Here is a 24,883-nt window from a genome sequence, read left to right as displayed (position 1 = left end):
TCCACCAAGGTTAACACTGTAAATATATATATAGAAGGTTAGATGCCGTTACATGACGTTCTGTACTACCGCAACTGACGGATTGGAACTCTTCTGGGGATTCAATCGCTTTATATTTAAAGGCTAAGTAGTTCCCCTACCATACAAAAAAATAGGGATAAATCCTATTACAAAAAAAAAATCACATCACGATCTTGCGATCAAACCTGAACAAGGACCAGCAATAAGAAATTTCATGTTTACTTGCTGGTGTCCAGAACGTATCGGCCAGCGATCTCACCCTTCTCCATCTCTTCAAAGACACGAGCGAGCTCAGACAGACCAGCGATCTTGATGGGGGACCGTACAACTCCACGAGCGAAGAAGTCGATGGCCTCCTCAGTGTCAGCACGGTTGCCGACGTAAGAGCCCTTAATGGTAATGGATTTCACGACAGTGGAGAAAACCTCGGACTTGATGAAGGCACCGGCAGGAAGACCAACAGCAACAACAGTACCACGAGGGCGGACGTACTGGCAAGAGAGCGAGAAAGGCTTCTCGGCAACCGCAACGTTAATAACCGCATGCGGGCCACCTCCGGTGATCTTCACAATGTCGGAGACGATGTCCGTGGTGGTCATGAAGTCAACAAACACCTCGGCGCCCAGCGAAGCTGTCAAGGCCTTCTTCTTGTCGCCAGTGTCAACGCCAAGCACACGGAGGCCCATAGCCTTTGCGTACTGGATGGCGAGAGTTCCGAGACCACCACCAGCACCAGTAATAGCGACCCACTGGCCGGGCTTCACACCCGACTCTTTGATAGCCTTGTAGACGGTGATACCGGCACAAAGAATAGGTGCGATCTCAGCCAAGTCGCAAGACTTCGGAATTTTAGCAGCATGGATGCCCTTCGCAATAGCGTACTGCTGAAACGAACCGTCGACTGTGTATCCGGAGAGCAGAGCTTCAGCACAATTAGGCTCAAACGTGTTGTTGCAGAACTCGCAGGACAGGCAGGAGCCATTGAGCCACTTGATACCAGCATAGTCTCCAAGCTCAAAGTTGGTCACCTGTTCACCCTTTGCAACGACGACGCCGGCGCCCTCGTGGCCGCCAACAAGAGGCAGCTTGGTGTCGAGAGGCCAGTCTCCCTTCCAAGCATGCAGATCTGTGTGGCAAACGCCAGTGTATTTGACGTTGATGAGAATTTCATCAGGTCCGGGGGTAGGCACAGGGATGTCCTTGTAGAGGAGCGGGCCGGCCGTCTTCTCGAAGACCTTTCAAAGTTAGTGATGCGGGGGAGGGCGGGGTATCGCGGGGCACTACATCGAGAAGACACAGCAGTATGGCAATTAACTTACAATGGCCTTCTGGGTGGTGGGAATACCAGCGATGGCAGACATTCTGATCTTTGGAATAGTAGGTAATCGAATTGCAGACAAGAGTGCGTATGATAGAGTAGAGGAGGGAATTTGTTCGAGCTTTATACGCGTTGAAGTGGTCTAAAACGCGGATCTTACGGGCGAATGGGTCGAAAGCCCAGCTGGGAATTGGCCGGCAGTCCAAGAAAAGCGGGGTGAGGGCACGTAGTGATCATCCCAGTGGCACAAACCTGTAGAATCTTTGTCACTCCAAACTGTGCTAAAGGACCAGCGGAGATTCTCATCAGACTTGCTGCTCGAACGCAAAGGCGTACCTGTGCATGAGCAGCAGTAGCTGGGGGGCTCGAATGGCGTATGGGAAGGTGGGGAAAGAGAGGAGGGGTGCGGGGGAGGGGAAAAGGGAGGGGTCTCTGCGAGGAGGAGCTCACCAACATGAGAAGTTACACAGATCTGCCGCCGGGCTCGTCTGTAGGAAAGAGGATTCTCCTGGAGCTTCCAGTACCTCTCGGCTATCTCTTCGCTACATGCTGCCAATCGTTGACAAGAGGAGACCTCATCTAATCAAATCGACATCATAATTGACAGTTAACAAGCTTTTTGCTGCCACGTATGTTGCACTTGAATGCCAGTAATAGAGAGAATTGGGAGTTGAGGTGCACCCCGTGACTGTCTTGTGACCCTGTGATGTCCGATATATCAAAGTCAAGATTTCTTTTCCGACAAAATAGGAAAGAGGGGTTACGTGACGAACGGTCCACCGGAAGCGCTTATGTGGTACTTTTGGGTCGGAGGTTATTGATCCCGGCTACCCGTAATCTAATGCGCCAATAGCTTCTACTGGCGGCTGTTGATTACAACCACATGAACGTTTCTCCCGTCGTCCGCAATAGACCTTTCCAAACTAAGAAGAGCCTTTAGCGTACATTTTTCCCTCTGAGTGGCTTCCCTCACAAAAATATCTGTGGATTAATCCACAAGCTGAACTCTCGGAAAACTGCCTCTGGATCTCAATATTTTTGATGGAGTGTGTTCTGGTATGGCTGATGTGACTCGGCGGTGAATGTGTAGTTACTAGATCATCATGACGTAGAGTGCATGGCAACATCGGAGCTTCTAGCATGCCTGGCTGGACCTGTCGCGACCAGGCCGCGCCAGCAACGTGTGATGCTCTCTTTACCAAACTAGTGGTGACCTACGGACGTCCGGAGCTGCGGCTGTCGGTCGCGGCTTCTACAAGACCAGCCGCCAGTTGAAAGGCCATTGTTAGCTTGAGGTTGCTCAAATTTGACGCCCCATGCGTCTCGCTTCGCAGGTAACAAGCAAGAAACCGGAGAAACGGATATGTACCCCGCACCAATAAATAGGAAATTTATTGTCTTAAGTGTGCCGAAGCACCCGGTCGGGCGGACACTGCGCCACCGCGCCACGCTGTCTGCGGCCGTTACCAGGTGAGGTGGGCGCCATTATTGTACGGCCAGTATAGCGGACAGAAGCCATTATTCATGGGCTTTTCTGCTCACCATTGCGCTTTCGAATGAAGTGCACGAGCCATCTGATACGTCACGTGTTTCTGTCTTCGAAAATGGCACGGTGTCAGATTAAGCGTGCGGCCAGGTCATATGGGTCCCAGCAGTAACGCTAAATTACCAAATATTAACGACCAAAAAAAACGAATTTGCCCTACCTTCTTGCGCTCAACTGCGGTCATGCAAGAACACAGAGGCTAGAGAATGACACAGCAAACGGTGACCTCTTTTTCGTCGTAGATAGTGCCCTCGGATTTCATCGGCGCAGTCCTTCCTGCATTGCCGTCATCAATTATTTCTATACAAAAGTAAAAAATTTTGATCAAAACTTGTTCACAGCGGTGTTCACACTACACGTCCACGGTGCTCGTTGCGGAGCTTTCTCTGAACAGGGCGTAAACAACTCAAGCCATCAAAGAGATAGCTCGCTGGAGGATCCAAGACAGAACCTTATAGCAAAGAAGCGCCTTGGGCGTATTCAAAATTTACCCCCTTCCGTGAAAATGAAAATTAACAGAATTAGACTCACCTGCCTCAATAAAGGTATGACCTCCAAGACCATACTTATATATGGTACGCTTGGCGTGTGCTCGTCTTGAAACTGACGAGTGCTTGCTACAATTGGCTGACCTGGTGTGTGTAGGCGACCCTCGGGCCGAGCAAATCTCATCATCGCAAACGAGCGTGTGCCAATTAGCAGGCGGACCACACGTCGGACAAGGGGAGTGAGATAGCGGCACACCACGGGATGTGTAGGGAGTGCATGGAGAACGTGGAGAGCAGGGACTATGTGTACCTCCAGGGGTGTAGGACGCTGGCGATGTCGTAGCTGAATGAGCATGCCTACCAGGAAATCGAGATCCAGGTGTGGTATGTTCCAGACGGTCATGGTCAGGTCGATGCTTGCTTCCGTGCCTGGTCTCTAGTTCGTGTCTGTTCCTAGGGAACTCTGGACTGCATGGACATCGACGGTGACAGCCGGATAACTGTGTCGTAGATGTAGGCGAGGAAACACCAGTTCCAGACGATGCCGCCAACGCAGCTACCGTTAGCAGTGGGTATTGTCCACTGTAGATTTCTTCTTCCGTAGGGTAGTAACCGTCTGGATGCCAGCGACTACATCTTGCGTTGTGACTTGAGCAGTTCGAACTATGTTTAACATCGTGACTGTGCTCATGTCGACACTCGTACTCATGCACATGACCGCGTCCTAGCTCATATTCGCGTGTATGTCTTACTCGGTCGTAATGTGATGAGCGGGACGGTGTGCGTGGTGTGCAAACCACAGACGCATCCTCCCAATAGCTGTCATGTAACCTCTTCATATATTCGTTCTATTTGAAACAAATATCAAATGCGAGCATTGATTGCATACAGAAGCTCATCTAAGATTAAATACTACCGAATTTCAATTTTGACTGAAACGGCTCGTGACGACTTTGTATTTAGTTTATACACGAGTATACTGGCTTTGATATATACATATACAGTCTGGGTGAGATCTAGCAGTATCTAGTGTGATCAGTTTACTGATTTGAAACGGTGGCATGCAGCAAATATTAAAGCGATGTATTTGATTTAACTGCCTAAGCAGAAGCCCTGCGCCAACATATGCAACCTCATGCATGCGTAGACCGCATGCTTTCATAAATATTCAAGAACTCCATACACTGACTTGCCTTTAAGTTCGAGTGCCCGTTTTGCTACCGCTAATGAAATCGTGTCGTCAATTGGTTATGCCATCGGGTAGAATAGGATACAAAGAATGACTGACCATTAACAGAAGTCTGTTGAGTATGAGTTGTTCGATCAGTCATAGCATTCTGGTCCGTTTTTTTGGAGGACCCTGGTCTCGATCGATTGCTTCCGCCGAGATGGTCCTCTTCTCGTGCTCGAGTTGAACTGTGTAGTTCCGCCAGAATCGCTTGAATGGCGTCAGAATAGTTGCCAACCGGCTGCCGCGTGCGATCCCTAAAGCTTCTCTTCGGGCTCGCTCGCTAAACTCGAGCATCATCTCTACGCTTGAGCGGCGAATTTTATCCGACTGAGTACATCCGACGTTGTCCGTTAAGAATCCTTCCGCTGAGTTTGATTGCAACTGTGATAATTGAGCCAGCTCGAACAATCTGGTCGTAAAATGGGACGCGTCTTGGGGGGGAGAATAGTGCCCAGCATACCGGTTCAGGTAAGTTTGGGGAGAAGTGCAACTTAAATCCGGCGACTGTTGCGATGTGGCCCTGGAATAGCTAGAAGACTTATGTAAAGATGGACAGGATGCTCTGTCCTCTATGGCATCATTAAATTCTGGCTGGACGTGGTCTGTAGCCACATCATAACAGGTCTGGATATCAGACATCGATAACAAGTTCTGAGAGTTGTGAACACGCGACAGGTCTATGCTCTCAGTCGAGGGTTCTGTTATCAAACATGAATCAGAAGTTTCTATCTCTTTCAACCGTGCAGCTCTAGACTCTTCTGTTACACTCGACTGAACAGCCGATGTCAGCAACTCATCGCAGCAATTTTCTATGCATTCGCCAGGCTTCGAATACATATTCACCCGATCTTCGCTTGCTTTCCTCTTGGTTATGTTTATACGTTGCGGTACATTACTAGTGTCCGCAGCAGATCCAGATCTGGGAATGTTGATAACTATACAGTCATGAGTTTTGGGCTCTTTGCGCTTAACCCTCTTCTTCACAGTTGTAACTGGCGATGGCGTCGGCGGCGGGACCGTTCCAAGCCTAGAGGACTTCCGAATGCCCGTGTTTTCACCATTGAGCGATCGCGCCATCATTGGTGCTGGTAGAGAACCCGATGCTCCCAAAGACGATGCATCGTCTTCGCAGGCTTCCTTAGTAAAATCATCTCTATCAGTATGAAAGGACTCAATCAGGCCCAGAGCTTCGTCACCAACGTGCCTAACATGAGGTCGGTTCTTATCGCGCGTAAGCCAACGCTCAATTGGAGCTGGTTCTATTGATTTCAGTATGAAATTGTCGGAGGTTGTTGTCAATGATCGCATGCTATCCCGCTTGCGAGCAGTAGAAGGACTCTCAGGACTCTTAAAAGCAGAAGAAGAGTCGGACGAAACGCATATGGATGTAGTGTTGTTGTCACAGAAATCAATAGGCTCCCTACTGGATAAATTCTTGACAATCAGCTCTGCATTGCAGTCCCGGCGGTCATCTCCCGTTGCATGGCTAACGACTTGACTAGAGTGTTTCTCCCCTTCCTCGTCGGTCTCTCCCTCTGTGGTGTCGCCGTCGGCGATTATCTCGAGACTACTGTTGTGATCGGCTACTGTTTGTGAAGCTGCAACAATATCACGCTCTCGGGAACTATGATAAATCGAAGCACTCAAGCCAAGATCTCTATCGGCAGTATGCCTGTCGACAACTTCTGTATCGGCACTGGAAGCACGATCCCGGTCATGTCTTCGAAAGTGTGCCGAGTATTTATCGGAAGAGACATTTTCACCGCTGAGATTATTTGATTCCACACACTGCTGCGTAATCTCCAATAATTCACGAACAGAGCTGGATATACTCGGAGCTTCAGGATCTTTTCGACATATATGGCTGTACAACTGAATTCCGAGCTTCTTATAGCGGATGTGAATCTCTCGATTTGAAATGCAACACAAGACTACCTGGAAGATCTGCTGAAAGAGCGAATGATTCACGTCAAAGCACATCTCCAGGATGTGAAATAATACCTCTTGTAGGTCCCAGAACTAAATGGCTTTTAGCTTACCAAAATAAATTAAAACTTTACCTCGTCAAATTCCATTTGACATCTCTCTAACAGGCTAGCGCTCTTTATCCAGCGCAGGAGCGAACCTTTGGATAGCGACACTAGTATTGTTATTTTGCTCAAGACGAATTCATGAGTGAATGACGTGGCAACCTTCAATAGAAATCTCTCGAGGAACTCCGAAGTAGCAATGGCAAATCGTCTGATATTTTTGTCTTCCTTTGACCCGTATTGCGCTACCATACCCCAGCGCTGCAAGCTGAACGTGAGGAGATGTAGAAGCAGAGTGACTGTCCTATTGGCGTTAGTACTTAGCATAAATGCCATACTCACTGTGTATCTCTGTTGTACTTGACGTTTTTCATCAAATTCTCAGTCTGGCGTCTAGGAGTACCAGTAGTGGCGACGTGTGGTCTACATAGATCGTTGGACTCAGTGAGTAGCATTTTCAAGCATTGAAACATATTGATGCTTTTGCATCCTTCGATATCACGTAGTAATTTTTTCAGCAACGGGTTCATGAGCACCATAGTGTACTTGCTGAATGCAAGTACCCAAACCGCATATACGTCATCATCAGTCGAGTTCTTGTAGCCAACATCGAGTATACCAGCAATGTCGTTGATTTCATCTAAGTTGTTGAACTCGAGCTCAATCGTACCAACAACTGGTGCATGATCACCCGTTAGTTCATACTTTATTCGCTTGGAAACAAAAGACCAAAAAGCCCGACATTCTATGGCGTTAAGTTCCTGTTCGTCACTGGGTGAAGACAGAACGGCTGAGAAACATATATTCAGAAAACTGATTCTCTTTCGGCGGGATGATATCATTGACACTGAGAAGTTAAGAATGGCTGTCGCACAATATAGGTAGTCGTTAACCCTGTTTGTGACAAGTAAATCTGTCGGATCCTTCAAATTCTTTAGCGATGGCTTGACTTTCAGCAGTAATCTCCAAACTCGTATGAGGGGAGCATCAGCACTAATCGTCATAGTATGCTTCAGAGATAGATTCCTTGAGGTGGGAGTTTGAACAGGAATGAAGTCATCCACGTCATCGAGTGACAAAGTCTTCTCAGTAAATGGGATAATCCCGAAGACGCGTACAGCAGACGTTATCATATAATGAAAACACCCTAAAGTCAGGAGTTAATTAGAGTATATCTTACCGAAACTCATAGCAGGCTTTTGAAGGACACACTTAAGAAAGTTACAATAAGCGGCTATCGCGTCCATGGTCTCTGCAGAAGGGCGTACCTCTCGCTGAATTACCGAGTGAATACCATTCAAAAGAGCAGCCCACACAGAAATGAAAGGCTTGTACTCGCCAAGAAAGACTGGGTCGAACTCAGTAGTCCAGTCCTCGCGGAGATCGTTTTCTGAAGAAGGCATAGTCCACAACTCTGGATTGCAAACAATTACCAGATCGTACAATCTTGATACAGTCATAAGAATGAGCTTTGCATTCGCACGTATCCAGCGAGGATTCAACTTCGGCATGTCAGACGCTGACAGCCTTCCAAAGCAAATATCTGCACTTGACTTTCCAGAGGAAACTGTGCTGATTATTGGCCCTGTACAAGATATTGATGAGCCACATACGGTTCGCAGTGGAACCGAACTAGACCCTAGCAAGGATGATTCCAAAGGTACCGATAGCTGTGAGAGATTCATACCTGGTTCCACGGTAGGGGTGACGTAATGACTAGTTGAGTTTGTTGGCCCATCCAAGAGATGAAATAAAACTCGGGTACCAAACGCCACACCGTTGACGTTCCGAAAGCAGCCTTGATGCACTATAGGTAAAACCAGTCTTTTCCACGCGAGAGTGTTTTGGAGCAGACTGTTCTGACGAGAAGGTGATGGTCTTAAAACCATGTAAAGCATTTTTGCATGCATCATTAACAAAGCTCCAAAGACTTCGCGCCGGGAATCCTTTAGCAATTTGAAAGGGGAGAGTAAAATTAGGAAGCATCTCCTCATTTTTCTGGTCATGTATTCGTCACTGGTGTGTGGACCTCCAAGCCATACATATATGAGATGGTCCCATGCAGTCAGAGCCTTCACGCGTATCGTTAGGTCTTGTGAATTGAAACAGCGGCGAATTATATCCAACCAAGCAGCTAAATGAGGCCACTTGATAAGTTTCTGATCTTCTTCATCGCCCCATGAAGATAACAGCGTAACGACAAGTCTCCAGATCTTGATGACATGCAACTCTTCCTTATCCTCTAAAAACTCATCTATCCGGCGAAAACAAAAACCCATGGCAGTCTGAGGATGTTTGACCAAAGCCTCTTCACATTGCCGGAGAGATGTCGAGTACGTCGCAATAGTTGACAGTGGGCTTTCCAACAGGTCAAGCAAAAACTTGCCGATGGTGTTGTCGTTTAAATTTTTCCTGGCAAATGAGTAGAGAGGCTCGGCTGCCTTCGAGTGAATTGCACTATTGTCCTCGAAGCAAGCAAAAAATGTTTTAGGAAACCACTCAGCTATATTTGCCTGCATCAAATTCGGATTCAAGTCCAGCAACATATCGTACACATGGTATCGTTGCCCTTCTATTCCACGCGATTTTTCGGAGCACAACTGAACAGCTTTGAGTATACGAGCACCGATTTCGGAGGTGAAAATTCGAGGCGAAGGTAGTCTCTGGGTGGAGAGAAAAGCCATGTGAGCGGTTAAGATTGTCTTCTTTGTAGAGATATTTTCTAGAGATTCTATACTATTATGCAGAAACCAAGAAGCCAGCTCGGCCTCCACGCTATGGGCGATCCGATCGTTAGCGAATAGAAATCCCAAAAGTTTTAATGACTGGACAACACTGTTATTAGTTGGAAACTGGAGCATACATACACTCGTGGGTCAGATGCCATGACAGAGTCGTGTTTGTTTGATAAATTTAACGTGGGTGCTTCCACATCGCGTTTGATTGATGAAACCAGATTGTGTACCTTTTCCAATAATATATCTGCATCAGGATATGATCTGTATGTACGAACGATACAATTTAGCGTCAGATAAATATTCAGCTTGTTGGTCAAATCATTAGACGCCAATGCTTCGCACATCGTTTGAAGCATGGCTGTGAAAGACGGATATGCAGACAATGCAAACGAGAGTGAGTCAACTGGTCTTGAGTTCATTTTAATGTCCGGTGTTATATTTGCAGTGCCTGTAGCAATTGACGGATCGGTCGATTTTAGGTAGTTCGTTTCCAAGGCAGCCATACATGCCGACTTGAGTATGGGCTTTGTTGGCAGCTTTCGCTCTCGTCGTTGGGCGCGTGTACCATCACTTTTTGCATGGTCAGCGACAGGAGAAAAAGCGTTCGACTGAGGTGAAAGATATGCTGGGGGAAAAGGTAAATCAGAAAACGTAACCCGCTTTGAAAGTCTTCGTTGCTCGCCGTCGTCCTTGTTACTGTGGCTAGAAAGAGGCCTCTGGTCGGCGATGCTCATCGGCGACGCGGCTTTATATCCCGGAGCTGATAAAGGCCTAGCATGGACAGCATAAGGTTGGGCAGAGTCTGGTTCTTGCTTGATTGCTGCCTGAAAAGGTAGCTCAGAAAATGCTGCCGGTGATGTGCTTGGAGAACTAGCGGCCGTGGCAGAGCCTACCGCAGAGCTCTGCAAAGGCAGCATTAGGCAAGAGAGCCTGAAGCTGGAGGAACTGAGCCGGTTTAAATCAACAGTTGTGCATATGTGCCGACGGACGAAACGGCCTCGTTATGCGTAACGTTATGCGTAACAGTGAAATCACCTGTGCGAAGTAACAAAATCACCTTAACATGTAAGTGGATCAACTTCAATATAGACTTGGATTAGAAACCATACCTAGTGTTGCTTTGTAGCAAGCTGCCCTCTTGATGCTACAAGCAAGTAGGTACAGTTGAAGTTCAAGCTTTGTGGATCAACAGGAAACACAAAACAACTGAACCAAATAACTGAGGTCGGAGAACTTAGTAACGCGATTGTGGAAAACAGCTCTAGGCCGTGATTTGGGATATGGGCAGGCACTACGTCTACACGACTGCCCAGTACGTGAATTTGGTTAAGGGTTACCCCTATTTTACTTAGTGTGTCGTAAACTTAATACACACGCGTTACCAACGTGTTTTTTTATTTAGAGCTGCCTCGCGGTGGCTTTCAATAACTGAGTAGCGTGTCAGCTTAGTATCATATCAACGACTTGATTGGCCTGTGTGAATTATTTGAAGCTGGCCAGCTGTGTTGAAGGGATAGACCACGGAGTAGCCAGGCGGCGAGACTCTCCTGTTTAAATATTGAATATTGTCTAGTGCGCGGTGTGCAAAACAGGTAACCACGCGAGTATTGTAAACTATGGTGAACACACATTTTGGAAAGAACAGCAGGACACACAGCAAAGCTTCAAAATAAAGTTAAGGAGGATATTGCACCTTGCTTTGTGACCTCAAAGATCAAATTGTTACGGCCCCAGAGCTCTGCATCAATCAGCATAGCCAGAAAATTTCTTACCAGTAGTTTCAAAGCCCTTGGCATTGTCATTTGATGTTTGATCGTCGAAGTCAACAAATTCGACGCTACTACTAGGGCTATTTAACGTGCGGTTGATTATCATAGGGCCTTTTAGAGAGTGTGAAGGAGTTGCTATATAATCTTCAGAGGATGCAAAGACAACAGCAGATGGGGTATGCATGTCTAGTGATGAATGCTCAACCGAGTCTTGTAGTATGGTCCAACGACAGCGCTGATACTTTTGAAATAAATAAGTGCCGGGCAAGTTTCCATGAAGCACAAGCTTTTGTGCTGTGTGTGTTTCGGCTGAGAATAAAACGTCGATACCATGTCCAAAATAGTTGAAGAAAATCGCACAAGCATCATCGTCAGTAGCTCCCAGGCTATCCTTCGACACGTCATCAAACTCGCTATCGGCGTCAGTAGAGTCGGGGATCCCAAGTTTGACATCTTGTTTGTGCGGCAAACGATGGATAGAGAGACGCGAGTCATGTTTATTATACGTTTCCGACGGCACACCTAGAAGAAGCATTGTGTCTTGCATTGTAGTATGCCCAAGAACAATCTCCTCTATTGAGCCCGCGTGAAATCGAAACCGAATGGTCTGCGTTATTATTGTTCGAGAAATACCGTACCGGATTACCCGCAGATGAGAGCATGATTTGTATGTCACGCAAGCCATCCGTGGGTTGCAATGGATCAAATCGGCGATCAATGTTATCATTCCAGGCTGCAGGCCGAGTGCGAACTGGATCAGAGAGTACATCATCAGTAAATTTGTAAGCGGACTCTACCACGGCCTCAGCATCGAGAGTATTGCTGCTTATTTTCGATCCACGACCACGGGTACGGCCGCTTGTCTGCATTGCGTTGTTGCTCTTGGCAACAATATCCGGGGGATCATTGATTGTCAGTTCTTGAGGAGTGTAGTAAGGATAAAATGATGCCCAAATTCCAGTACATGAAGGCTGAATTAAGTAATACGCTCTTGCAAATTCAGAAGCTGGCCGACTTGACAAAGATTTTGGTCGCGAATTGCTCAAACGAGAGGCTTGCAATGCCTCATGGTTGGCTGGTGGCCAATATGTCCCTTTGAGAATCGCCATTGATGAACAGCATACCCCGGAGTTCCACAAGATCGACACGAAGTCTTCAGCCTTCGTAGCCTGAAAATTTGGGAATTCTGACTCTGGCAGATAAAAACTGAAGGCAAGTCCCTGAAAGTCAGCAGTACAACAAACCCGGGCTTACAGGATATGAAAGAACATATGTATGAGTGGCGATATCAAATCGTCCAGGATATGTTGGACTGTCATCAGCGACGAAAACGAGAATGATCTACCCGAATGTTTTATATAGAGTCTTGAAAAGAGGTACGCCACTTTCACTGACGTCAGCTTGACTTCTATCGCATTATGTACCTGTAAACAATCTCCTGAGATCGGTATGAGACTTTTGTCTTACTGAAATCTACCAACTCGATTAGCTGTAAGTATTGACGACAAGGATCAAAATGTAGTCGAAGACCAAACGCGGGCAGCCTGAGAACTATGGCAGCATTAAACACCGCACTGGCGGAGTATATGACTTCAACCGAAGTAAATGTTTTGAGATTTTCGTACAATGAGGAGAAGACAGAAAACAAAGGCGACCCAAGAACTCGAGATTAGATTAGATTTCACATATGTGCTCACCCAAGAATCCCAAAGAGTGTCCCGGCACGATACTGGCCATGATGTCTGAGGGATGGAATGACAAGACGAGTGATGTTCATGGCGGTGAATTCCCAACCCTCGTTTGCACTAGTCTTGTTTTCAGATTGGGAGTTCTGGATGTGCCTTATCACATGACACTTTCAGGCTGGACAGCAGTCGTGCCTCTACTAGTTTCACTCCTATGGTGACCGCTTACATTTCACGTTTATGTCACACAATAGTCACAAAGCGCGTACATGCATAGTGACCTATATTCTGATTACACGTAAATGGTTGGCTCAGCACTAGGCCGCGTACCAACCGTTCCGTCTTTTCGATGACAGAATGAGATGCTCGCGTTGGTTTGTGATCGGCAGAGTAGGATATTGTCGAGTGTCTAATCGATGGACCTTCCGGAGGCAACAGCGTGTGAGGCGCCGGCGCTGGCGGATGGGCCCACCGGGTCACATGTTACCCGGAGTGATCCACTCATATGTTACCCGGACCAATACGCAATCTTCTACCGCAATCTTCAAGTGGGCAAACTCACCGCCTCGTTTTATCAACCCCAGCTATCATCCGAGGGTCAAGAGGGCAAGATAAAAATACCCTTATAGCGAAATTTTATATCGCAGAAGCGGCCTTTTACAAGTCATCCGTCTCGGCGCCGCAGAACTTGCAGACCTTTACTACGCGACAGAGATAAGAACACTCAGTACCAAAGTAGAGTGAACAGTCGAGTACCTGTGGACGATATCACACCAGCTTACAACTCAGGATCTTAGACAGTATGAGTGCGCCTCGTCCGTCTAACGCGGCTACGCGATTTGCGCAATTCAAGCTGGTACTTTTAGGTACGTAAGTGCGCGGTGTAGCTGACAGCAGGCGAGTCTGCCGTAGGAAAGGTAAAGTGACTGGCTGTTCCCTCACTCACTAGACAGAGTTCACTGGTGCTTCGCTTTGTCAAGGTATGATATTTTTCGTCAATAGTCTTCTAATGTCAGGACCAATTCGACGATTATCGGGAATCAACTATCGGTGCTGCTTTCTTAACACAGACAATTGCTCTGGGTGACAGCACGACGATCAAATTCGAAATATGGTTTGTCTCTGTTCGCCGTTATCATAACTAACAACAGGGATACAGCTGGGCAAGAGAGATATAAGTCGCTAGCTCCGATGTATTACCGCAATGCAAACTGTGCTGTCGTGGTGTATGACATTACTCAGGCTGTAAGTTAACTCACTAGTATGGCTAACATCAGGCCTCACTTGACAAGGCAAAATCGTGGGTGAAAGAGCTTCAACGCCAGGCCAACGAAAATATCATTATTGCCCTAGCAGGCAACAAACTCGATCTGTCGGCTAAGCGCCAAGTTGAGACTTCAGTTGCTGAGGCATATGCTCGTGAAGCAGGACTCCTATTTTTCGAGACATCTGCGAAGACCGGTGAGAATGTTACGGAATTGTTCACAGCGATTGGTATGTGTCTGATTCTTTGTCGCTAATTCAAGCTACCCGTCTCCCTCTCGAGAATGTGTCATCGCGGCAACGAGGTACTCCTAAGGGCGTTGATATTTCGCGGCCTGCCAGACGCGCCCCAGCGGCTACAAACAATGGATGTACTTGCTAGTAGGATTCGGAGTTTCGATTTACAAGAGCAAGGTGTTAATAGACTGAATTTTATCTACAGAGCATTACTGCACGGTTATGACTGTTGACTCACCAGCAGTCGTTATAAATTTTGAGACTGCCGATTTGACCGAGCGGTCACACCCAACTAGCTCCGCTCGACCGATTACATTTAGTAGCGAAATGACGCAGTAGCAAAAGCAAGGATATTCTTTCTGATCTATTCGTCCGTCCCGAATTTTTCTCTATTTCTGTGCTTAAGTTTCCCTAGTGTACCGCTTTTTGTAAGGGCCATGCAGTGTATCATCGGTCTACCCTACCCACGTACCACATTTTTAATTTCGCAGCTTTTGTGCATCTATTGGCCGCCTGTCATTTACCTTTCTATTCTATGTTTTTGTAATGTTGAATGTTCCTGAGGTATTAGTTGGGGGATGTTAGTGTTATATACGTAAACACGTTTTCATTACTAAATCAGCTAAAATTATAGTTGCATATGATCTCCAGTGGCAGTCGTAAGTCGAGCTTCAACCACGCTGTCCACACACTAATTTAACTTTCGGCACCGGCGAACAACAGCGCGATGTGTGTAGTCATAAAAAACCCCGTTGAAGCAGTGCTAGCCGCAATCAATATGCCATGAAAGCTTTCATCAGCTCATGCTCATGGGACGAAATCAGCTTACCTCAGAAATTCGATGGTAGCTAACACCAATGCCAGGTGTATCACGAGACCAGAAGTACGACCGAACTGGACAGTGATTATTACCGTATAAATCTTACATTTAGCATTTAGCTTTCGAATCATAGCGATCTTACTTTGAGCATAAACAAGCCTAATCCGATTATTGGCCAGCTGATATTATCACTGTGGTCGCCGACCTGAAAGTTTGGCGCCTCCCAAAAACCTTGGCTGGACAAAGGCCCATCAGGATTTAGTGAGATGGGACTTCTTGGGCCCGGGTCTGACAGAGATTCTAAAAGCTCAGATGTTGTTCCCCTTTTAACTGGTTCGACTGACAGAAGTCGGACCAAAAAGCGTTCAATCTCGGCCGAAATGTTGCGACGACTGTGTCTATGTTGGTAGCCGGACCAATGAATAACCTCTGTATGTAGTTTCTCGAAATCAGTGTCGATGTCGTGGTGGTAGGGTAGTGTTGAATAACACATATAGTACAACACCATTCCCAGCGAGAACATATCAGTATGGAACGAAAAGTTTGTATATAAGCCCGTGTGAGTGTTAGGTATCAGAGTTTCTGGAGCTGCATAGCCTAAAGTTCCCGTGGTGCCCGTAGCGTCCCGTTCACATCCTATTGACCGACCCTCACCGAAGTCGCTCACCAGAACCTTCGGCATATTTTTTCCTGTTAAATGGAGAAGACAGTTGGAAGGTTTAAGGTCTCTGTGGACGAAACCATTCTCGTGCAGGAAATTTAAGCCAAGTGATATGTCCTTGAGGAACGAAACCACAACATTTTCCGGCAAAAAAGCGTCACTTTGAGATGCGGGATCCCACCTCTTTATGCGTTCAACAGACCGTGTTGAATTTTCGGATCCCTCGAGTGAACGCCATTTTCTCTCGGAAACAAACTCTTCCAACGTTCCTCCATTGCAAAATTCTTGTAGTATGAAGGCGCATGGAACGCTTGGTCCAAAAGCACTCATCTGCCATTCTTCCAACCATACATGGTTGTAACTGACCAAATTTGGGTGAGACAGACGTAGGACTTTCACTTCAGCAAGTACACGCTCAAGCCAACGGTGGTCGTCACCAACCGGGACAATTTTGCATGCGAAGCTGCCAAGTGACACTCCATCCAAGACGTGTTCGACAAGACTGACAGATCCACGACTACCGCGACCCAGCTCGCGCTCAGTAACAAAGAAGCGATCAAAGTAACCCTGGGTTATTGCAGTAGATGATATACCAAGATGGGCATTTGTTGTATGCTCACCATTCGTATTTTCGAGTATCTTGAAGTATGAGCGATCTATGAGCCTTCGCCCTCCGTCAATAGACATGAGTCTCTGGTCGCTCAATTTGTACAAATAATCTGTAATTACCGACGGGGGTGGGGGAGAAGGCGAGGGCGAAGGCGGAGCATATTGATACTCTGAGCGAGCGAAATAAGAATCCTCGTCAGGCTGGACCATGACATTTCCACAAAACGGGCAACGTGAACACGAAGAACGACGATTACATTGTGGATGCCGATTACTATCAGAGGTTTTCCTGTGAAGTACATGACTATTGTGGCGACGTACTAAAGACAAGTTCGGTGCCTCTATTGATTGCGTACCCGTATGCCCTAAAATTGACAAGGCCTGCAAGCTTGACGATCGCGAGGTTTGAAAACGTCCGTCGGATTGACTATTTATCTTCGGTTCATAAAGTGGATTATCAACGTGGTCGCGTTGAACGGCTACTTTATGAGAGATAGGATCATGAACGACTATGCGGCCGGTTGATTTGTTGTATCTGTGCGTCAGTCCCACTTATATCCAAGGTATTTCATACAAAATCACATCTGAGGACGGTAGATTATCAGCCGGCTCTGCCGTATACGATGGTGATCCCCTTCCGCGTAATGTTGGAGGATGTCGCTCCAGCTCGATATGAACTATGCATTCGTCCTCGAACGTCTTGTCCGGGCCTCGAACGCAGTCCTCTGAAAAGCAATGGCTTTCTGGTTCGCCTACGCTAGACGTCATTTCTCTGTGTAAAGAATCTAGCGATCGTTCGTCTTTCATATCACTAGTGGCAAAAGGATGAGCTTCCCCACGTAGCGACGGTTACCCTGCTGGGAGCTCTGTCGGCTACCCCGCAAAATGAAAATCTTAATACGAAATGTTAGATCAATTAAATACATGTCAGGTTTCTGTATTCGCATTGCGCATATATGCTACCTCTCCGGGACCTCATTCCGGGTCACTTGTATACTCTAACTGGCCACTTTCTACTGCTGATCGCAGCGGATTTTCAGCAGATATAATTCCGTTCGTTCGCAAACTCTTGTCAGCCAGGAGCACTCCGTTTACGTACCGCTCGAATAAGACAAATAACCTCTCGGCTTCGCGCTCTTTTTCTTCATCTGTCATATCTGCAAGTTCGGGCGACTTAGATTTGTTGAAGTCTCGCTGTTCAGCAGCTGCTTTTTGTCCTGTGACAGGATTCACTCCCGTGGAAGCATAAGATGTAGCTGACGCGGCATCAGATGGCATCGGAAGTCCATTTCGAACGAGGAAACCGCTGGCATAGCCCAAACCAATATTTTCCACAAAAACAGAAGTATTCTCATTGCTGATAGTCCACAGAAGACAGTAGATTGCGTCGCGCAGCTGTAAGTAGTTTGGGCTGTTTGTCGCACGCAGAAGCTGGCCAAGAGTACCAGGTGCCTTCCCGATCGGCAATTCCCGGTCCCTTTGGTAAGCTATTGAAGAAGCCCCGCTTACCCGTCGGTCGCTAAGATACGACTGTGAAAAAATTCTTTGACCTGTTGATCTCCGCTTGTATACAGATTTTCAAGTAGAGAGAATAATGGAACAAGAGTCGACTCATGAAAAACGCTTTGCGACATGGTTGTTTCCAAATTGGAAAGAGTGACTTCGAGTATATCTATGGCGAGGGATGATAGTCCTGTGACTGATTTCTCCGTGCAGTTAAAACACAGTAGAATATTGATCACATAAGAGGTTGACGACTTGTGTGAAATGGAGAGTGGTAGCTTTTCATGCGTAAACTTCACTAACGGCTTCGCTAAACTGTCATTAGAATTCCAGAACACGGAACTGACCTTATCATCTGAGCTGTAGTATCTGGGAAGAAATGTAGTAGGTTAAAAGCTACCTTACAGGTCTCCATAAAGGCACCTTCGATTTCAGCATTCCACTGTGTGGTCACATGATGATATAGGTGCTACTGTTAGTCCTAGGCTATTGTCATAGGGTCATACCTTTTTGACAGTTTCGACCAGTCTCGCTAATGCTCCTGAGTCATAAGAACGACATGATATAGTTGACAAAAAGAAGATTCGACCAATGATAAATTCGTTAGTTATATCAGCGAACTATAGTTAGAAAGACTGCACCCGTAATCTGACCAAACCTCATAGGAGTCGTAGAGTGTATCATCCGGCTGCCACCGTTCACGCAGCAGCGGTACCTGCAGAAGTACGTTGGCTAAAAGCCTAAAAACGATTGACCGTGTCGACTGACTGTCTAGTAGTCCAGCGAAAGTCTGTAATAGATTCAAAGTCTGTCGTCAACTGCCAATCTTTCGACTTTTGTTACCTCGACGTCGTACACACCAGCCGCGATGGCAGGGTCGACACATGAATCCTTGAGTCTGGCAACAAGCTTAACGAGTTCTCTAGTCAGATCAAAGCTGAGCCGATATTCCTCACCGTTTTGTGTGAGGAGGCTGCGTTCGTGCAGATTGTCTGCGGAGTTATTCACATAGTCATAAATGTAAGATATCAGCTCTTTCCCGAGTGCAATCTGTGATTCTGTAGCGCTCAGCATCACGATTCTGATTATCGTTTCGGACACCCAATGCGTTCGACTTTCCTCCGACGGGTAGCTGGGAGCTTTACGCGATTCGAAGTTCAGCCCGTCTTAGCGAAATGCTGACTTCTGATATTGGTGTGGCGATGCGCAGTTCGGGGAGCGAGTCCTGGACTCAATCACAGAGTGGTGACCTGTGTTGACTAGTGTAAACCTCTACAGTTTTGTGAAGCGTTCTCTGACTAACCCATATGAATGCAGAATATCGCAGGGCCAGCTGGTAGTCTCCTTTAACGATGTCTATGACGTAGACCCAGCTCAGTACTACTATATATACCCTCCGAAAGGTGTGGCACATGTCTATATAGAAGATGCCACCAGCTTCCGTAATGACATGACCTTTTATTCGGTTTTGTTCGGTTGTAACCCTCCATTCTCATTTGGGAAAAATTGTCATATATCAGCAGTTCTCATTGCGTAGGCGTAGCAAAGTGGGCTCTATCGTTGCTGTGCGCAGCTGTACTTTCTTGTTTTACAGTACGGGTCAGTGTATGTGTCACGTGATATTCCATGTTGCTGTGACCCGAGTCCGCGCTAGCTACCTCTTCCGGAGCCAGAACATTTTACGAGCAATGCGGTGCAACCAATACACGCTAAGGCCCAGTTATTACCCAATTGGGATTAAACTCTGGAACGCAGTGGATAACTTATAGCATCCGGCAGACACCTGCCCAGCCAGCGGATTGAAGAGCAGAAGCTGTATTTTACAATCCGCCCGACACAATCGCAGCAGACATCCATCTCGGTCCTAGTAACAGGGCTAATAAGTGACGATTCAACAAATCCACAGACGGAATTTTGGAAGATACTCATAACAGTATCGCATCTACCTTGGAGTCTAACATACTATAGACTGTCATCAGACTGGTCTCTGGTTCCAAGCAACAAGGGAACGCAATACCCGTCTGACCAGTATCCCAGTGAGTCTGTTTTTTTGGTGCTCGTACTCGGATCCGTTTCAAGAGAATCCGCACCATATTGTCGTGACCAAGTGCAATCAGTGATATCAGAAATATTGGGAAGTGTCAATAGGTGACTGATCGATATTCCAAAACTTCGATATCAAGAGAACGAGAAGCGTCTACCCCATACCCAAAGATCGCGTACATAAGTGACGGCATCAAACGTTACATCGCGACATCCATCACTATGGCGGACTTCATCAGGTGTGTGCTACAGATTTTTTTTTCGAAATATGCTGATCTATAGGACACAGATATTCGGCACCTCGTTCGAGATCACAAGCCGCTACTCTGATCTCAATCCAGTAGGCATGGGGGCATTTGGATTAGTATGGTATGACACATTGATTATGAGTGCTGATAAAGCTCCGCCCGGGATCAGTTGACAGGTCAAGCTGTGGCCATTAAGAAAGTCTTGAAGCCATTTAGCACTCCTGTATTGTCTAAGCGAACGTATCGTGAATTAAAGCTGCTTAAGCATCTCCGGCATGAGAACGTAAGTATGCAAAGCATTGACGGGTGTCTGATTATTAGATAATCACTTTGAGTGATATATTCATCTCGCCTCTGGAGGACATGTAAGCCTTTTTTTGTCGCACACCTGACTCCGAGATATTTCGTGACAGAATTACTTGGAACGGACCTGCACCGCCTCCTGACGTCACGTCCACTCGAAAGAGAGTTCATACAATACTTTCTCTATCAAATACTGGTAAGCCATTTCACAGCGCAGAACTGATATTAGCGTGGTCTCAAATACGTGCACTCGGCCGGCGTCATACACCGGGACCTGAAACCGAGCAATATACTGGTGAATGAAAATTGTGATCTTAAGATTTGCGACTTTGGTTTGGCGCGCATTCAGGATCCACAGATGACGGGTTACGTCTCAACGAGATATTATCGCGCTCCCGAGATAATGCTCACATGGCAAAAGTACGATATTGAAGTCGATATTTGGAGTGCTGGTTGCATATTTGCCGAAATGCTTGAGGGAAAACCGCTTTTTCCTGGTAAAGATCACGTCAATCAATTCTCGATCATAACAGAGCTACTGGGAACACCACCGGAGGACGTCATCCATACAATATGTTCAGAAAACGTAAGTCCGAATTACGAGCTTCATTGACAAAAGACTCTTCGCTTTGTAAAATCTTTACCCAAGCGGGAACGGATACCATTGTCTCAGAAGTTTAAGCATGCGGATCCTCAGGCAATCGATCTTCTTGAGAAAATGCTTGTCTTTGATCCCAAAAAGCGTATCACGGCTGCTGAAGCTCTTGCTCATGAGTACTTGGCACCTTACCACGATCCCAGTGATGAACCGATAGCCGCACAGAAGTTTGATTGGTCATTCAACGATGCGGATCTTCCTGTCGACTCGGTGAGTTTCTTAAAAATGAGAATAATATGACTAACAGATAAGTGGAAAGTAATGATGTATTCTGAAATCCTCGATTTTCATAACCTCGAAGGAACTGCGGCTGTTGAATGAACATGAGAGAGATATCTATATTTTTACTAGTTGAATAAATTACAATTATGCGCTGAACCGCGCGGATGACTTGCCCACACCTCAAACGCTCTTCGTCTACTTGACGCTTATGCTATTGAGTAAAATCATCTCCCAATCCGGGTAATACTATATTTGTCACCCTACATTAAAAATCACAGCACATCTCCCGGATATACTCCTCCGAAGACTGCGTCTCGCTTAGCTTGCCAGTGCCACGCGCTTACCTGGTGAATTTCATCAATTCTCTTGCTTAGCTATAGCTACCAGATTACAGGTATGAAGGGCTTTGTTGTTTAAGGCGAAGCCGGAACATTGACATGGTCGTAACAAGACGTCTGCAAACGACTGGCTGAAATGGCAGACACTGACCTTATTTCTAGTGCCAGGACAAGACTCGGTCGAAATCATCGGAGCTTACTTTCGTACTGGTCTTTTAAATGCTTGTCTAGGTGTACGCGTATGCTTTTGAGGACGGACGCCTTCGGCACGGTCGTAGTGCCCAAAATCAAATCACTCCAAGGCAAGTAGCATGACGTTCAGTTTAGTGATTGATTGCTCAATCTGCTAACAGATAAAGGAACATGGAGTCGGTAATTGTTGGTGTCTGTGTCGTCGGGTTTCATCATACAAGGTCTGTAGTGTCGCATCATCGAATGTTATTCATCGCTAATGGAAGTAGGGGACCTGAAGTCGAATATTGGATCGGGGGCAGTACTGATCTATCAACAAGATGGGCAAATTTACCTTTCCAGAGTCTTCCGGACGGGAGCCATTCCCATGAAGAAGACTATTCATATTTTATGCTCTATTATGAGCCGGATCCCTACAATCCTAGTGAGGCTGAACAGGAGCCTACAACCTTCTTTGGAATTTCTTGCAACCGACAGATTCGCACCACTGAGCTGCTACACAAGTCTGCAGATGTTACTCGCTCGACGGTGCAAAAATCAGTTGTAGTAGTGGCACGCAAGCCAATCTTTGGACCGATTCGTGAAAAACTTGCGGTGGTAACTCGTGCGTATTTCTTACAAGGCAATTTTGAAGATCGTACAATAATCACTACACTCCATGATAATCTTGTCCAGCTCTTCCAACATGGCATCGGAGAGTCTGAACTTTACAACGGCATGTCCCTTCGCGAGCTTATATATAGGTTTCGCTGGAAGACCCTCGTCTTATTTAAGGCTCTTTTACTGGAGCCCAAAATTCTCTTTTTCGGCTCCAACACAGAGCTGTTATGTTCCAGCCAATTTTCTCTCGTGTCACTCATACCGGGTCTGATTGACCACTTGGACGATTGTTCTTCACCTTCCTTGGATTCATTAGAGAATATGGTGTCACGCTCATCTAGTCTTAAGAGCTCAGACCGGGAGTCAATGCTAAAATATATGGGTTTACCTTTACAGATCTTCGGAAGAGGGGGCGTGTTTAATTCATACACTCCCTTGCAGCAACTCGAGTCACTGACATGCGGGGAAACAAGATTTTATCTCATAGGTTCGACCAATTCTCTACTCCTTTCCCAAAAGTACAAGTATGCAGATATTTTAGTAAACGTGGATGAGAACACAGTTGAAATTCTTAACCCAGCCTATACCAACTGTCTACAATTGACAGCACAAGACCGAAAATGGATCGATGCTTTATCATATTCGGTAGTTCTGTCTTGGACGGACGAAATACTGGGGAAATCGGAATCTGTGTCATTTGTAGGCAGTGAAGATTATATCCGCCAACAGTTCGACGAGTATTTGATGGCTTTACTTTCCACTGTAAAGTATGATATGTTCTTGCGTCGGTTTGGCGAGCACCCACCAGCTGAAGCATTGATTCCGCACATTGGTATGAACAAGATGGCATACGTAGCTAACAAGAGACGGTAATCCAGTAGCTGATTTCGGCCCAGATTGGATTGCTCAATGGAAGGTCACCAACAACTACCGTATATTCCAAAAATGTACTGATGACGAACTTTTCGACGTTGTGCTTCCACAGCATGTCTCACATGGCGGAATGTCATTTGAAGACGTCCAAAAGAAAATGGCTATGTAAGTTGATGCTGCAAGACTGTACTGATCAAAGACATATACAAAATCTAACCCCGGCGCGCGAGGCTATCGCACGAACGTTCTCAAATAGTTCCCAAAAGGTGACAAGTGCATTCGGTACTTTCTGGGCAGAAATAGAAAGTATGCGCGAAAAAGAGCGATGCCGTCGTGAAGAGCAGCAGCGCATGCGAGCTGAAACGAAGGTCATAAACGACCAACTGCGTGAAATTCAGCTGCACGAGACTGAACCAGAAATAGACACTACATCCGAGATAGCAGGCAAAAGTGCGTCGTTGAAGATTAGTAAGTATAGGCGTATATTACTAGGCGGCCACGAGTTATATACTGACTCGTAGTCGATTCTGGCTACTTACAATCTTGGACACGATGGGCGGCTGATAAGAGGCGTCAAACTTTTAGCGCTCACCGATCGGCTGTAGAAAAATCGGTCTCGGCAGCCGATCAGATCCCAGAGCGACCATTGACGACTTTCGTACGATCGAACCCGATGACCCTGGAAAACTCCTCGACCATTGTTTCGTCTAGACCATCATCTACACCGGCATCGTTGAGTCGAGTAAATATGTTAGGTACTACGCTAGGTATAGCGGATATGTCAACAAGAAGTCTTTCCGAGCCAGCTGCGCGTAATGCAGAGGCTAGATAGACGCTGTATACAATGCTTCTTGTAATGATAATGATATCGAAGTCGAGCCAGAACTAGTCTTCGCCTAGGCATATATTGACTGAAACTTGTGTGCTAGTTCTATGAAATACAAGAAAAATATTCTCTTGGCTTAGTGTTAAGGCAGATCTTATTAAGAAATATTCGCTTGGATTTATGATATCTGTTTGGCTGGTTTAACGAAAATTCGGACTATTAAGGTATCTACCTCAGCTTACGCTGACATTTGAACACTGTACCGACTGTATTGGAGTACAGTTGTGCGTTTTCTTGATGAATCAGCGCCTGAAAGGCATTATATATACCTTATGCGTACGAATCCACAACTAATAATGCTTTATGGGTGATGAGAATATTGTGGACTCAGCTTCAGCGTGGGGTGGAGAATCTGATGGAGATGAGGACAATATCGACCGAAAGGCGAATGGCCTATTTACGGGAGTGGACGACGGTTGCCGGCCACCTTCACAGCTATCACTCCTGCCTCTATCTCGCCGCTTTATGACCGTTATTGTCTCATCATCGTCACCCACTGGAGCATGGGCTGCTTGTAGATGAAGAGCGCGCCGAGGCGTTATTTGAATGCCCAAATTGTGATTTAAAGCCTGGTGGAGAAGCAACTGCTGAGTTTCTGAAA

General features: G+C 46.4%; 9 protein-coding genes across 9 annotated transcripts; 3 read left to right on the top strand and 6 right to left on the bottom strand.

Moving 5' to 3' along the window:
• Positions 1-239: 239 nt before the first annotated feature.
• On the bottom strand, positions 240-1,382 carry V1510DRAFT_424557 (chaperonin 10-like protein; the record flags this gene model as incomplete). The annotated part of the gene is made up of 2 exons (XM_066935102.1): positions 240-1,256; positions 1,341-1,382. 2 exons carry the CDS (start codon positions 1,380-1,382, stop codon positions 240-242), a joined length of 1,059 nt encoding a protein of 352 aa, XP_066791892.1.
• A 1,797-nt stretch (positions 1,383-3,179) lies between these two features.
• Positions 3,180-8,094, bottom strand: V1510DRAFT_405616 (uncharacterized protein; the record flags this gene model as incomplete). Its single annotated transcript, XM_066932340.1, is given in 8 exon segments — positions 3,180-3,185; positions 3,417-3,673; positions 3,684-4,003; positions 5,065-5,302; positions 5,501-6,548; positions 6,665-6,902; positions 6,977-7,499; positions 7,815-8,094. The coding sequence occupies 8 exon segments, from the start codon at positions 8,092-8,094 to the stop codon at positions 3,180-3,182; spliced, it is 2,910 nt and encodes a 969-aa protein (XP_066791891.1).
• Positions 8,095-9,446: 1,352 nt separating this feature from the next.
• V1510DRAFT_409566 (uncharacterized protein) lies at positions 9,447-10,613 on the bottom strand. The gene has a single exon (XM_066932589.1). The coding sequence runs from the start codon at positions 10,287-10,289 to the stop codon at positions 9,453-9,455; it is 837 nt and encodes a 278-aa protein (XP_066791890.1). The 5' UTR covers positions 10,290-10,613; the 3' UTR covers positions 9,447-9,452.
• Positions 10,614-11,036: 423 nt separating this feature from the next.
• V1510DRAFT_358737 (uncharacterized protein) lies at positions 11,037-12,741 on the bottom strand (the record flags this gene model as incomplete). The annotated part of the gene is made up of 7 exons (XM_066930934.1): positions 11,037-11,110; positions 11,145-11,532; positions 11,593-11,714; positions 11,986-12,361; positions 12,396-12,453; positions 12,487-12,525; positions 12,566-12,741. Coding segments are annotated over 7 exons (1,233 nt in total), but the record flags the coding sequence as incomplete, so codon positions are not given.
• An 887-nt stretch (positions 12,742-13,628) lies between these two features.
• Positions 13,629-14,471, top strand: V1510DRAFT_358377 (ras family-domain-containing protein; the record flags this gene model as incomplete). The annotated part of the gene is made up of 7 exons (XM_066930912.1): positions 13,629-13,692; positions 13,721-13,743; positions 13,780-13,806; positions 13,843-13,940; positions 13,978-14,071; positions 14,104-14,320; positions 14,353-14,471. 7 exons carry the CDS (start codon positions 13,629-13,631, stop codon positions 14,469-14,471), a joined length of 642 nt encoding a protein of 213 aa, XP_066791888.1.
• Positions 14,472-15,273: 802 nt separating this feature from the next.
• On the bottom strand, positions 15,274-16,494 carry V1510DRAFT_358367 (kinase-like protein; the record flags this gene model as incomplete). The annotated part of the gene is made up of 1 exon (XM_066930909.1): positions 15,274-16,494. One exon carries the CDS (start codon positions 16,492-16,494, stop codon positions 15,274-15,276), a length of 1,221 nt encoding a protein of 406 aa, XP_066791887.1.
• Positions 16,495-17,391: 897 nt separating this feature from the next.
• On the bottom strand, positions 17,392-18,733 carry V1510DRAFT_358542 (guanine nucleotide exchange factor; the record flags this gene model as incomplete). The annotated part of the gene is made up of 5 exons (XM_066930922.1): positions 17,392-17,893; positions 17,926-18,197; positions 18,236-18,388; positions 18,426-18,539; positions 18,578-18,733. Coding segments are annotated over 5 exons (1,197 nt in total), but the record flags the coding sequence as incomplete, so codon positions are not given.
• Positions 18,734-19,714: 981 nt separating this feature from the next.
• V1510DRAFT_409538 (kinase-like domain-containing protein) lies at positions 19,715-21,565 on the top strand (the record flags this gene model as incomplete). The annotated part of the gene is made up of 8 exons (XM_066932588.1): positions 19,715-20,201; positions 20,245-20,331; positions 20,364-20,493; positions 20,532-20,575; positions 20,610-20,709; positions 20,743-21,099; positions 21,133-21,381; positions 21,424-21,565. Coding segments are annotated over exons 1-8 (1,049 nt in total), but the record flags the coding sequence as incomplete, so codon positions are not given.
• A 529-nt stretch (positions 21,566-22,094) lies between these two features.
• On the top strand, positions 22,095-23,565 carry V1510DRAFT_358422 (AVL9/DENND6 domain-containing protein; the record flags this gene model as incomplete). Its single annotated transcript, XM_066930914.1, has 2 exons — positions 22,095-23,355; positions 23,390-23,565. 2 exons carry the CDS (start codon positions 22,095-22,097, stop codon positions 23,563-23,565), a joined length of 1,437 nt encoding a protein of 478 aa, XP_066791884.1.
• Between the last annotated feature and the right edge of the window lie 1,318 nt (positions 23,566-24,883).

This window comes from Dipodascopsis tothii (genome assembly GCF_038497935.1).
Source record: "Dipodascopsis tothii strain CBS 759.85 unplaced genomic scaffold V1510scaffold_1, whole genome shotgun sequence".
Lineage (NCBI taxonomy): Eukaryota > Fungi > Ascomycota > Lipomycetes > Lipomycetales > Lipomycetaceae > Neoaidaea > Neoaidaea tothii.
This window is presented reverse-complemented; position numbering and strand designations above follow the sequence as displayed.

Coding starts and splice junctions, on each gene's coding strand:
- V1510DRAFT_409566 (XM_066932589.1), bottom strand. CDS start 10,289: ATGCTGCCTTTGCAGAGCTCTGCGGTAGGCTCTGCCACGGCCGCTAGT.